We start from the raw sequence: 14,579 nt of genomic DNA, 5'->3' as shown, positions 1-14,579 counted from the left end.
TAAAAAACGATCGCTAGACGCATACAGAAACAAATATGGTTACAAATAGGAGGCTGCTGGCTTAAAGCTGCTGTCTGGAGTTTGAATCGCAGCGTCTCCCAAAACACTGGTGGTTCCACCCTCCCTCCCTCTGATTTCGCCCCTTTATTTGTGCACGCGCGCAGTACATGAGAGAAGTGCCCGGAGTGCTGCAGCATCTCGCCTGTTTTGCTGTTTTCCCCTCTTCTACATTTAGTAAATAATAAAGGAATTACGTTAGAATGCTGTGTTGAATCTAACTTGTCCTAATACCAAATAACATGAATCTGCTAGGACGAACGAGTAAAGTTTCAATATGTGATTACACTCATGTATCCCTCTCGATGACGTTGTTTATCAAGCTTAGTGCATTTACGCGTGTATATGTGTTACATTGTTTATTTATTTCTATCTAGAGTTCAGAATTGCATGACGCCTCTGACGAAGAGTATGTCCCAGACGCCCCAACATCTTCCTCCAGAGGTCGGGCATCTAAACGAAGCCGTAAGGCGGGCTATGGAGACCGTGGTCGGGGAGTGACGCGAGCACCCCGAGCCAAAAAACGTCCTGCAGTCTCTTGGCCTGACAAGCCGTGGGATTGGTAACTTTTCTGGAAGTTGCTGAGCCCTGATGCTCTCTCCTCCACAAGCAAAACAAATGTGCGCGCGGTTGCGTAGTGCGTAGCTCGCCCACCTCTGCATGGGCTTGCTTGCTGTGCGCGTAACCGTTGATTGACAGCATGACAAAGCTGAAGCTCGAACTTGATTGTTCGGCAGCAACCGGCGCTTTTTGGAATAACATGGGGGTCTATGAGAGGAAGGCGGAGCTCAGGAATAAATTTTCATATCGCGTTATACTAACTTTATATTATAGTATCGAACTAGACTAACACATTTAAGCTTTGTTAAAAAATGATACATAAATTGAAAACAAACAGAAACTCCGGAATCTGTCTCCTGTTGCGATGACTTTCGCATTCCCCCCTCAACTATCGCTTCCTGTGTGTCGAGCGGCAACACGGCAAACTTAGGTTTGACGTGTTGCTGGATGCATAGTTGAGGACCGTTTTTCGCATTTAAAACAATTCTGTACATTCTTAATAGTCTTAAAATTTTCGTACCGCGGTACACCTCTGTACCGAACCGAACGGGCCTGTACTGAACGGTTCGGTTGGAATACATGTACCGTTATACCCCTAGCTGACAGCTCTGCATTAATCCGTGTTGTGTTGCCGTGACAACCGGCAGCCGATGACTAACGTCTCGTTGACTGAAGTCAGGTCCATTCGTGACGTGCTGCCAGAAAACGGCTGCAAAAAGCAGAAACTGTGAAACTGTCAAAGTTTTTTTTCCCCTTGTCACTTGCACTTATAGATTTTCATCTGCATTTTTACCTGCAGTAAAAACACTTCAGAAGATGAGCAAATCCAACTTCCTCGCTCTTTCCAGTTATACTGACAAATACATTTCTAATAATGTCTAACTGAATTTATACCATACACCATACACACGTGGACAAAATTGTTGGTACCCCTCAGTTAAAGAAGGAAAACCCCACAATTCTCACTGAAATCACTTGAAACTCACAAAAGTAACAATAAATAAAATTTATTGAAAATTAAATAATCAAAATCAGCCATTACTTTTGAATTGTTGATTAACATAATTATTTAAAAAAACAAACTAATGAAACAGGCCTGGACAAAAATGATGGTACCTCTATAAAAGATTGAAAACTATTTGACCAGAGTGACATGATTAACTCAGGTGTGTCATTTAATTGACATCACAGGTGTTTCCAAACTCATAATCAGTCAGTCTGCCTATTTAAAGGGAGACAAGTAGTCACCCTGCTGTTTGGTGAAAAGGTGTGTACCACACTGAACATGGACAACAGAAAGCGAAGGAGAGAATTGTCCCAGGACATCCGGAAAAAAATTATAGACAAACATCTTAAAGGTAAAGGCTATAAGACCATCTCTAAACAGCTTGAAGTTCCTGTGACAACAGTGGCTCATATTATTCAGAAGTTCAAGACCCACGGGACAGTAGCCAACCTCCCTGGACGTGGCCGCAAGAGGAAAAATGATGACAAATTGAAGAGACGGATCGTTGGAATTGTATCCAAAGAGCCCAGAGCAACCTCCAAAGAAATTAAAGGTGAACTCCAAGGCCAAGGTACATCAGTGTCAGATCGCACCATTCGTCGTTGTTTGAGCCAAAGTGGACTTCATGGGAGACGACCAAGGAGGACACCACTGCTGAAAAAAACTCATAAAAAAGCGAGAGTGGAATTTGCAAAAATGCATGTTGACAAGCCACAAAGCTTCTGGGAGAATGTCCTTTGGACAGATGAGACCAAACTGGAGCTTTTTGGTAAGGCACATCAACTCTATGTTCATAGACTCAAAAAGCAAGCATACGAAGAAAAGAACACTGTCCCTACGGTGAAACATGGAGGAGGCTCAGTAATGTTTTGGGGCTGCTTTGAAAGTGTGCAAGGTACGATGAAATCTGAAGACTATCAAGGCATTCTGGAGAGAAATGTGCTGCCTAGTGTCAGAAAGCTTGGTCTCAGTCGCAGGTCATGGGTCTTCCAACAGGACAACGATCCAAAACACACAGCCAAAAACACCCAAGAATGGCTGAGAGAAAAGCGTTGGACTATTCTAAAGTGGCCTTCTATGAGCCCAGATCTGAATCCCATTGAACATATGTGGAAGGAGCTGAAACATGCCATTTGGAGAAGACACCCATCAAACCTGAGACAACTGGAGCTGTTTGCTCATGAGGAGTGGGCCAAAATACCTGTTGACAGCTGCAGAACGCTCATTGACAAATACAGAAATCGTTTAATTGCAGTGATTGCCTCAAAAGGTTGTGCAACAAAATATTAAGTTATGGGTACCATCATTTTTGTCCAGCCCTATTTCATTAGTTTGTTTTTTTAAATAATTATGTTAATCAACAATTCAAAAGTGATGGCTGATTTTGATTATTTAATTTTCAATAAATTTTATTTATTGTTACTTTTGTGAGTTTCAAGTGATTTCAGTGAGAATTGTGGGTTTTTCCTTCTTTAACTGAGGGGTACCAACAATTTTGTCCACGTGTGTACATATAGAGAACAGTGAATTCCATTACAACAACAAAACGACAAAAACACCTCCAATTTTTAAAATATCCTTTGAAATAAAATTCATAAACCCATTTACTTTTTACTTTTTATTCTTGTTTTCATATTTTCCGTCCCCAAGAGCTCCAAATTTCACACAGATTTATAAAGTTTTACAAGCTAATCATGTTTTAATTCACTAATAATGTCATTTTCTGTCCACGTGATGCTGTAATAGTAACAAACAAAAGTTTTTGGGAGATATTTTCATTGATTACAAAACAACAACAGCTCTCAACTCAAAATATTTGTAGCTTGTAAGCGCATAATTCAAACCGCTGCGTTTGTATGATGCTGTTGGTTTATTAAGTGATTTATTTACATAGAACGTAACTCAGTAGGGGGCACTGCCACACAAACTTAAATGTCTGAATTTAAAATTAATATCTTTATGATGTTTTTGAATTTTCTGATTGTATTTGTGAAGCATGCTGCAGGAAAATGGATTTTATTGTATATATATATATATATATTTGCTTCATATACAGATGAGGATCACATTCATTAATGCATATGTAGTTTTTTTCAGTTTTGGATGTGTTTGTTGGCAGTGTTTTTACATTTTTGTGTTTTTTTGATAAATGTCTGCTAAAATATTGTGTATTGCTGTATTTTTTGATTAATCCTCTTTGTTTGTTCTGCAGAAACTCTGTTGCTAATTACTTTGAATATCTTTTGATCTATTGGGGGCGACACCTTTGTCTTGTGATGAGCTTTTCAATCATTTTTTGACGTCTTTTATTCTCACGATGAATCAGTTAATCATAAAGCAACCATGAGATTAATCATTCATGAAAATAATGACGCTTCACCGTTTAATATCACACTAATCAAAGTTTCCGTGCGATCAAATATCATACGTACACAGCTACAGCCCTCTGAACTCCAAGCAGCTTTTGAATTATTCTTTTTTGTGCCATTTTCACCTACTGTGGGCTCATTTTTCACTGCAATATAAAGTCTTGCATCTCTATGGAAGCAGAACAGCCATGACTAGAAGCAGAGAGAACTCTAGGTTTGCTGTGCAGTATGACACAATTATAGTGCCATTAATCATAAAAAAAAAAGAAAAAAAAAATTTTTTTCACTCCTTATTTCACAAAAATTAAAAAAAACCTCTAGGATTAAACATGTACAACAGTTTTCCAAGTGCATACAGATGTTTCCAATTCTGGAAAAGAGATTTAAGGCTCTACATACTACAGATATGTAGCTACTTATATTTTTAATTTGCTTCTACATTTGTCTCCAGTCTTCCCTGTTAAAACATATCCTGCAGTTCAACCTAAAACTCTCAGGATATTTGTCACGTGACTGTTGGTCACAGCGGAGTCACGAATGGCTTCATGGTTGCACCACTAAATGCACAATTTTTTTTTTTTTTTTTTTTTTTTTTTTTACAGAATCTGGTTGACACAAACAGTTAATTTTTGGTGAATTTTTAAGATAAGAAATGTAGAATAAAATGATTTACTGAAATATGATTTAGTGGCATGTCACAGATGAGTAGGTCCAGGACTGTCGGGAAGTTTACAGTTTCTTGCTCTGATAAACGTTGCAATTTTGGTGAGTTTTGGGGTTCAGAGAGTTAAATGTAGAGACTTTAAGATAAGCTGCTCTGCACCTGTAGATGACTGTGTGTCTCTCAGGTGTTTTTCGATTAGAGGACATTCAGATGAAGAGATCTGTGGACAGGTGAACAGAAACAGGGCTGGTTTTCAGGGAAAGTGGCAGTAAAATCACCTCTGTGGATTCCTGCAGACTTCCCCCTCGGGTTTTCTCCTCACTCGCTGCTTCACTCGTACTCTACCTGCTGTGGGTTTATGTTAATTAGGCCGTGTGTGCTGCCATTCGATTGGGCGAAGCAGTCAGAGGGGCTGCCCCGCCGCTGTCGATCACATCAGATCTGAGTCAGGTTATAATGCGTGAAGGTTTTTTTTTCTCTGACAAGCTGCACAGCTACAGGAAGTCAGAGCCAAAAAAACACCAGAGAGACAGAGAACTGAGCAAAGAGGAAGTAAAGAGTTGAGCATGAAACATCAGGTCAGAGCTGCTGCAGAATAATTCACGGCTACATCCTTTAATTCAGCTGCAGGTTGGTTTTATGACTGTTTTTAGCTTCTTTTTTAGCTGCTTATGTGTTGAATTTAGTTTAAGCGTATATTTTCAGTTTTAAACTTTGATGTTTGATGTCGAGAAACTTCTCATTTAAGCTATTTCTTTAGTGTGTAGAGTGAACAAAACATCTACAAACATGCAAACGACTCAGATTTCTATAAGATTAGATATTCTTGCTGCCTCACAAGCAGTGAAGATGAGATTTTTTTTTTTTCACCAAAATATAACACAAAACGTTTTAAGTTTTGTACAACTTAAATTTGTTTCTGTTGAAGCTGATTATGGATCACAGTGTCAGTGTTTGTCTGCTGTGTGAAAACATTTGATTTAAACGTGTTTTACTACATTAAATTACATAATTTCCATCAGAGGCTGCAGAGACAGTATGGGTAGGCTAGGCTAATTAACTTCTTGCATCACTGTAACACTTAGCCTGCAGTTTGGTTTTTACCTTTGTTTCTTGTTTTTGTCCAATTTTTTTTGATACGGTATACCTACTTTTATGTAGATTCTGATCGTATTTTAGATTTTAGAAGATGTGTAGTTGCTGTAGCTGCACAGTAGTTTAGTGGTTAGCACTTTTGCCTTGCAGCAAGAAGATCCCCTGTTCAAATCCCAGGGTGGGCCTGGGATCTTTCTGCATGGACTTTGCATGTTCTCCATGTGCATGCGTGGGTTTTCTCTGGGCACTCCGGCTTCCTCCCACAGTCCAAAAATATGCTGAGGTTAATTGGTTGCTCTAAATTGTCCGTAGGTGTGAATGTGAGTGTGATTGTTCGTCTCTATATGTAGCCCTGCGAGAAACTGGCGACCTGTCCAGGGTGTCCCTTGCCTTCGCCCGAGTCAGCTGGGATAGGTTCCAGAACCCCCCGCGACCCTAGTGAGGATTAAGCGGTGCATAGAGAATGGATGGATGGATAGTTGCTGTATTTGAGTTCTGGATGGTCAGCGAATTTAGCAGTGAGTTGGTGAGAATTTCCTCTAGTTATGCAGGAATTTTCTATTATTTTTCATTTAATCCTTATTCTTTTTTATTTCAGCCATTTTTTTCAATTTCTACTTATTAATTCTACTTTTTCATTCTACATCCTTGTATTTTTCTCAGTCTGTGTCGTAATTTAAATTTTTCTGCTTCATTTTGTGTTGTGTTTTTAGTCTGTCCTTTCAGTGTTATTAGTCTGTATTTTTATTCAGTTTGTTCTTTTTAAGTCTTCATTTTTTCTTGCTATTCTGTAATTTTTTATTCTTTCAGTCTGTATATATTATATATATGCTTTTTATATGCGTTATTTTCTTCCTTTGTCTTTATTTGTAGTTTTTTTCTTCAGTCTGTGTTTTTAGATTTTCTTGTCAGTCCATATTTGTAGTTTTTTCTTCTTTACACTCTGTATTTCTAGTTTTTTCTCTTTAGTCTGTATTTTTAGTTTCTTTCTTTTCTGTCCATACTTGTAGTTTTTTTTCTTTAGTCTGTTCCTTAATTTTGTGCAGCAGCAGAGTGACGACATCATCAGTAGCTCCGCCCCCTCAGCATTGGTCTGGGATTCTGGGGGTTTTCCTCGACTCGCCACTTCCAGGAAGTGACTGAAAACATACCAACAGGGAAGGGAGGGGGGTCAAACGACACAGAAACACACTGAGGGAGAGAAGGAGAGAGAGAGGGAGGGTCAGAGAAAAAAAGCAGAGAAGAACAGAGAGAGAGGGAGGCAGCTGTGTTTGAGCCTCGATCGTCCGTCATGTGAAAGTGAAACTGCTTCAGATTCACTTTGTTTGTTTGTTGTTTCTTTGTTCGCTTCGTCAGGACTTCCAGATTTCAGCTGTGGACAGACGAGGAGATTTACAGTGATTCTGTCTGAGCGAGTGTTTCCTCAACACACACATACAGAAAGAGAGTGTGTATGTGGAAACTCTGTAAATCACATTTGAAGCCTCTGATTGTTTTTGCTTTTGCTGCAGGATGACTGAACCTCCGTTCCTCAACGTCTACGACAATGATGTGAGTCCATTTCTGTTTTATATTTTACACATTTAACGGCTTCACGCACCAGTTCTTGCACACACACAGGCTTTGTGTTGTTTATATATGGCATTACTGACTATATTTGTACATGTAATGCAAATATTTAAAAACAGTAAAATCACAAATGCCAGAATCCTTCGACTGAATCGTGAACTGAATTTAGTTGCCTAATTTCTACAGGTGTATTAAAGAGAATTCTCTGTGCTACAGTACTGTCTGATTTTTGAAGAGATTTTTCCTTAAGCAGAAGAAAATTAAGTTTAATCATCTTGAATACTCGTAGAGCCATATAAACTCTTTGCAATGCAGATGTTTTGGCAGCAGTGTTGTTGTTTGTCTTGATCTAAACATTAATCCTCCCAACTTCAAAGCAGTTTTTTAGGTGTCTTTTTGTTCCGGTCACTTTTTTTAGTCATGAGATCATCTTTTACTGCAATATAAAGTCCCGCAGCTTCATGGAAATGAAACAACTGTGACTAGAATTAAAGAGAACTCAGAAATTATCATGAAAACAGAAAAAATTACATTTCTGTTTTTTTGATTGTGCAGTTTCCAGGAATTAAAAAAATTGGAACTAACATGTTCAAGCAAATCCCAAATAAAAATGTTTCGCCATGCTGAATGTATTCCAACAGCTTGCTCCTCTTTTCACTGTTTTTGAGCCATGCTGCATTTATGTTATTGATCCACTTTCTAATCTTCTATTTTCCTCTCAGTCTCGTTATTTATATCGTTATTCAGAAACACTGCCTGTAGTTCAGCTGAAACCTTTCAGAATTTTTGTCAGGAGCTCAGAATTTTCTATTTTAACACCCTCTGGTGTATTTTGAACAAGTGAGGAATGATGCATATGCTATGATCTTGATGAAATGTTCTGATTTTACGCTCAGATTTGGTTTGATTTTCCCACACATGAACAGTTCAAAGACATTTGGAAAGTCCAATATTACAATTTTTGGCTGATAAATGGTACAATTTTGGAGATTTATATAAATAAAACATTCCTTTCAAATACACCAGGACATTTTGGGGTTCAGAGAGTTGGTAACTGATTTATTAATTTCACAATAAGACTGAAATAGAGAAGTTTGGATTAATTTTTTACAACGGAAGTCCCATTTTTGTTTACAGATAGAGTAAAGGCACCAGTTCTTTCCAATTGATGCCTAGACCTACTTGCTGCTGCACAAACAGAAGGAAATGGATGAAATGTTTTAAAATAAAACTATAACTCTTAAAACTGTTAAAACATTTAGCAAAAGAAAGATCTTCTTTAGCCTGATTTGATTTCTTAAATATTTTTTTAATGCCGTATTTGCTGCATTTCCTGCAACACAGTGACCTGTTTTAAAAAATATCTTTGTTTTTGGCTCAACTTTCACAAATAAGGTTTCAATTTTTGAAACTACAAACACAACAAGCTGCACCAGTGAATGAAATTACATGAATGAAGTCAGTGAAAAGTCTATTTATTTCTTAATTTTAATCACCGTTGCGTATTATAGTAAAGACTGAGTCAGTGATGATACACATAGCAGCCAGGAGAAATTTCCACCTCATGAGATAGCTGATGTTTGAATGATGCAAAGTGAAACTGATTTGCATGAATAACAACCAGCTCCACCGTTTCCTGCTTTAATCTGAGCAAAAGCCAGTTTATTTCAGCAACAAGGCGAAGTTCATACTCTTTTATCCTTTGCGCATCTTCACTGTTTGAAATGCAAATTATTACTCCGTCTTCCCAAACTCAGCTTTCTGTTGCATAAATCTTTGCTTTTACAGCTTTGCTCCTCTAAACTTCAAACAGTTTATGGTCCTGTCATATTTTTACTCACTGTTAGCTCACTTTTATAAACTATTTCTTTTTAGTATTTTTTTAAAAATGAAACATGTAAAAAAAAAGAAGTGATTTTGATGAAATATCACGTTTTTAAAGCTTATTTTCAGTTAAATGTTCTGGCAAAACTGCACATCATTAGCTGAAGCGCTGAAAAATCTGATGCTTTTTTCTGGATCTTATAAATGCAGTTTTGAAAAGTGTTCATGCCTTTTCAAACTCGTCTGTGGATTTTATGGTTCAGAGAGTTAAACAATGAAAATAACTTCAACTATTACTTCAGGTCTCTGTTTGATTAATCTCAAAGAACTGAGGACAAACTCAGAGGAGACAGAGGTGACAATGATTAGATTGAAAGCAGAACGAGCACAGATTAAGGAACCAGATCCTGTGCGGGGTTTTTACTGATTCATATCTCATTGATTGATCTTTTAATTTTTTGATTGATTACATCAGAGGCAAGTTAGTTTCTGAGGATTAATGAGTCACTGCAGAAAAGCGTGAAGCCCCCAGAATACTGAAAGATTTCCTGGTTTACGGCCTGAGAAGAAAACCCTGCAAACAGATAAATATTGATTAATTGATTGTTTTGAAGCTTAGAGATCTTTTACTATCAGGTCTAAATGTTAATGTGAAATGTTTCTTTCCCCTCAGCTGCAGTTGAATTTGAATCCGTACGACTACATTCCTCCAGTGGACATAAAGATTGAGCCCTACATACCAGAGACAGGTGAGTCGCACACTAATAGTTTTGCCTCCTTATTCATCCATCAGAAATAAGATTTCAAACAGGATTTGTTTTGAGAAATTACCCGTCATATTAGGTGATCACCGCAGCTCCTGCAAAATTAAAGCTTTAAATTTTCTGAATAGTGATGTTTATCCTTAAGTCTTCTTTCAAAGATTTTAAAGTGTTGCAACAGATGAAGTTTTGTTTGTTTTTAAGATCAAAAAAAAGAGGAGGAGCTACTGCACACAAGGCTCATTAGGAGTCCTCGAGTCGAGCCTGAATCCTCAGCGAGGACCAGATAAATCCTGAGAACTTTTGTTGATGGACAGACAGACAGATGGACAGACAAACTGACAGACAATCAGTCAATCAATCAATCAGTCCAGAGGGGAATTCAAGTGACGTTTGTTCACTGCTGGTTTGTTACCATTTCTACAGTCTCAAACCTTTGCCCACTTGTTAATTATTTATGAAATCCTTATGCATTTAGGTTGAGGTAGTGTAGACTATCCCAATCTGCACACAAAACCAGGTATGTTTGACTTTTCTGGGTGCCCTCATATCCAACGTTAACTTTTCTACAGTCTGTTATTAGTACCTGGATGCTAACAAATTTCAGAACTTTTACCTGAACTTCAATTGTATACTGACAGTCAATAGAAACTTTGAGGTAGAAATGTACACAGAATTCTACTTGTAGGGGGTTGTAATTATTCATTGTGGATTTACTGATGATCTAGTGCCCTGGTAGTTGAGATAATGATGAGTTGTCATTTTGTCATGATTCATTGCACATGGGTTGGTCATACACACCAAGCAATACTCAGTGAGTATCTGCACAATTTGAGAATGGGTTTTGAAGGCCTATATAAAGGCCCAAAAAAGGCCACCATTGTTAGTCCAGTGAATAGCATCATGCCGCGTCTATCGCATGAACGACGTCTCTGGGCACTGGGTATGGTGGAGGCCAGTTTGAGCTACAGTGATGTAGCCAGGCGTATGGGCTGTTCCCAACCCACAATCAGAAGCCTGGTCCAAAGCATGCGATCCGATGGATTGCTGCCTGCATCGAAGCAAATGGAGGCCATACTCGGTATTGACTGTTGTGACTTTGTGTTTAGCAGGTGCCGTTTTCTTTTGTGAAATTCTTTATTTTGAAATCATTCTTGAAACTTTAGATTTTTGTTTCTGTATGCCAATATGCTAAACAAATGATTCATATGAAGAAACTCCAGTTTCGGGCTTCAAAATAAAAATTATGTTGAAAAATATGGTCTCAAAATTTTTAATGACTGCCAGTGTACATTTGCAGTTTTTAGAGTCTCAAATCATTGTTCAGACTTTCAGTCTTAGTAGAACCTTGTCTCGACAGCTTTTTATAATATTTCGTACTTGCAATTTTAGGTAGTACAAATATTTTTGGTCGCCCTGGCAGGATGCAAACCATTAACGTCACAGCATGCAGTCAGCATCTATACTTTTAATCACTTGGGTTGCCCCGATACATAAACTGTCTTTTCTTACAATCTCCTATTCATACTTGGAATCAAGGACCGAGACATTTCAGGATGCTTTTACTGAAACCAGACAAACATCAGCATCATCAGTTTTGGGGAAACAGATTTGTTTGTCTACAAACTGCAAATTAAAGCAGGACCTTGTTTGCACTGGAAACAGGCTGAACCTTGAGTCTTCTACTAGAACTGGATGAATCTTGAAAACTTTCTGTTAGTAAATAGAACATAAAAGTGATGTTTGTTTATGGTTGGTTTGATATCCGTTTCAAGAGTTGTCTCGAGTCGTAAATCTTCATTCAGTCCTTGAGTTCGAGGAGAACCTTGCCTTGATAGGTTTGTATCGTATTTTGTACCCTCAATTTCAGGTAGTATAGATAATTCAAATCTCCTTGGCTGGATCGAAACCAAGAGTGTTGCGGTTTGTGGTCAACATCTTGATCAACTGTGAACCACTGGGGTCGCTCCCCAATATGCAAACTGTCTTTTTTAGTTGTCACTTGGAAATGAAGACTGAGACATTTCACGACGCTTTTACCAGAACCAGACCAGTGCTTTCTCAAAGCAGCGGCTGCCTCGAGTGTTTGGGAAGCAGATTTGTTTGTCGACAAACTGTTAAAGTAGAACCTTGTTTGCACCTGGATACAGGTTGAGCCTTGAATTGGATGAATCTTTAAAATGTTTTGTTCCTAAGTGGAACCTAAAAATAATGTTTGTTTACTGTTGGTTTGTTACCAAATCTAGAGTCGTCTAGACTCTTAAATATTTGTCCATTCGTTGAGTCTTTCTAGAACCTACCCTCCTCGCTCCTTATAGTATTTTGTGCCTTTAATTTCAGGCAATAAACATATTTCTAATCTAAGAAACATCCGTTGAGTCTTAGTAGAATCTTGTCTTGATAGGTTTTTATAGTATTTTGTACGTTAAGTTTCAGGTATTGTAGATAAATTCTGCCTCCCTGGCTGGATCCAAACCAGGAGTGTTGCTGTTAGCGGTAGTTCTTGATCAACTGTGAACCACTGGGGTCGCCCCCCAATGCACAGACTGTCTTTTTTCACCGCCACTTATTCATACTTGGAATTGAAGACCGAGACATTCCAGGATGCTTTTACCAGAACCAGAGCAATGTTTTCTCAAAGCAGTGTTTGGGAAAGAGATATGTTTGTCGACAAACTGTAAATTTAAGCAGAATCTTGTTTGCTTTTTGAGACAGGTTGAGCCTTGAATCCTCTGCTAGAATCTGATGAATCTTGAGAAATTTCTTAATACATTTCTAGAGTCATCTAGACTCTAGTCTTGGCTCAATTCTTGAATCTCCCCAGAACCTTGTCTGTGTATCTTGTAATAGTATTTTGTGTCATTTTTCAAATAGCTGATGTATTTCTGATATGAAAAAAATCCTGACTGTACTCAAAACAGGGATGTTTGATTTTCATGGTCCAAAATTTTTATGTAGTCTCTTTTTCTTACCTGGAAACAAGAATCAGCACATTTCAGACACTTAAAGCAGATCTTGAAACCCAAATCAACAATTTCTAGTCTGAAATCTTTGTCCAGTTCTTGAGTCTTTCTGGAACCTTGTCTTGTTGGCTTTTTTTGTAGTAATATCTGCCTTTAATTTAAAGTAGATATTTCCGATGTAGTAAAGGTCAGATCCCAAATGATCTTTTCTATAATCTCTTATTTATAACTGACAATGAGTCCAGTGCGCTCTTTTTTTTATTTTTTATTTTTACTGGAACCAGACTTTTTTTTAACCTACTCTACATGTAAATTGTGTTGTCGCTTGTGAAATACTGAAAGTGGGTGATGAAATCCAGTGACTGTAGTGTTGGGGGTTTCTGTCCATGTCATTAACTTCAGCTTTGTTTGTGTTTCAGCTCATGGTCCATATATTCAGATCATCGAGGAGCCCAAACAGGTGAAACTAGTGTTCTAATGTGTAATTATTCTACATTTGAGCATTGTTGTGTGCTACAGTGTAAAACCAAATGTGAAAAGGTAAAACAGAAATTACTTTCTGAAGTGGAAGTGTTGGTCGTGAAGGTGTTGCACAGGGAGTCCCTCTGGTGTTTACTCTTAAACAATATGTACTTTGTACGTTGTAACTGGGCATTGCAGTCATCCAGAGCAGCCAGAATGGGGATTCCCCCTGAGCAGTTGGATCCACATGTTGCTCTAACACTCCTTTTATCCAGGGTTTTCCCAACAGTCATAACAACATGGGACTGTCTGCAAGAAGTCAGGGAGTTTCTGCTGCTAAATGTCATGTGGCAGCGTGTGCATGTATATCAATCAGAAGAACCAGGTTTACGCAACCAGAAATAAAATGATGACACAGACTCTCAGTTTGATTTCCAGTTAGAGGTGGAAATTTATAATGAAATGATCAGGAATTAAAATACAGGAAGATGCAACAGCGTTACCAGCAGACAAGGAGTAAGCTTAAATATGTGAATTGGCTCAATAAACTTTAAACTGTATAATACAATTTAGAAATGCTCACCACATTGTGGCACCATCACATGATCCTATTTAAAAAAAACAAAAAAACAATTTATGCTGTTAACTCACAGACTTCTGAAATGGAAACCTGAAATAAGCCAGAAAGATTGGAAGTTATTAGTTTAACCGTTAGATAAGTATTTAACCTTAGATAAGTGTTTAACCTTCTGAACTCCACAGTTTATGGGCTTATTTGGTCACATTTTAATTTAATGTGAGCTCATTTTTCACTGCAAAACAAAGTCCCACACCTCTGTGAAAACAGTACAACCAGAAACAAAGAGGAAAGAAAACTCGAAAATGTCAACTGAGCATGTTAATACTATGATAACACTGTAAATCATTAAAATATTAAGAAATGAAAGTTGAATTTGTCTGATTTAGTATTTCACATAAATTGGAAAAACTTGAATCAACATGCACAACAAATTACCAATACTTTAAATAAATAATAGCTCTACATACTAAAATTATTTTACTACTTACATTTTGAATTGTTTCCGTACTTTTCACCTCTTTACTCTGTCTAAACAGAGGCTGCAGTTCATCCAAAAAAGTCCCTGAATTCTTGGTCACAGCTGAGTCAATAATTACTTCATGATTGCATCGAGGAGTGGTGAAGTTTTTTAGGGTTTTTTTTCAAAATCTGGTTAGTGCTAAGGTTTA

General features: G+C 37.7%; 1 protein-coding gene across 1 annotated transcript in view; it reads left to right on the top strand.

The window, feature by feature from the left end:
* nfkb2 (nuclear factor of kappa light polypeptide gene enhancer in B-cells 2 (p49/p100)) overlaps positions 1–14,579 on the top strand; it is a 38,441-nt gene that overhangs the window by 6,258 nt on the left and 17,604 nt on the right. The window contains exons 2-4 of the mRNA XM_022216535.2: positions 7,264–7,303; positions 9,819–9,894; positions 13,289–13,329. Of these exons, the coding sequence (XP_022072227.1) occupies positions 7,264–7,303; positions 9,819–9,894; positions 13,289–13,329 (157 nt within the window). The remainder of the gene's footprint in view (positions 1–7,263; positions 7,304–9,818; positions 9,895–13,288; positions 13,330–14,579) is intronic.

Source organism: Acanthochromis polyacanthus, chromosome 7 (assembly GCF_021347895.1).
Source record: "Acanthochromis polyacanthus isolate Apoly-LR-REF ecotype Palm Island chromosome 7, KAUST_Apoly_ChrSc, whole genome shotgun sequence".
Taxonomy (NCBI): Eukaryota; Metazoa; Chordata; class Actinopteri; family Pomacentridae; genus Acanthochromis; species Acanthochromis polyacanthus.
Note: the sequence above shows the minus strand (reverse complement) of the source record. Positions and strands in the feature narration are given on the sequence as shown.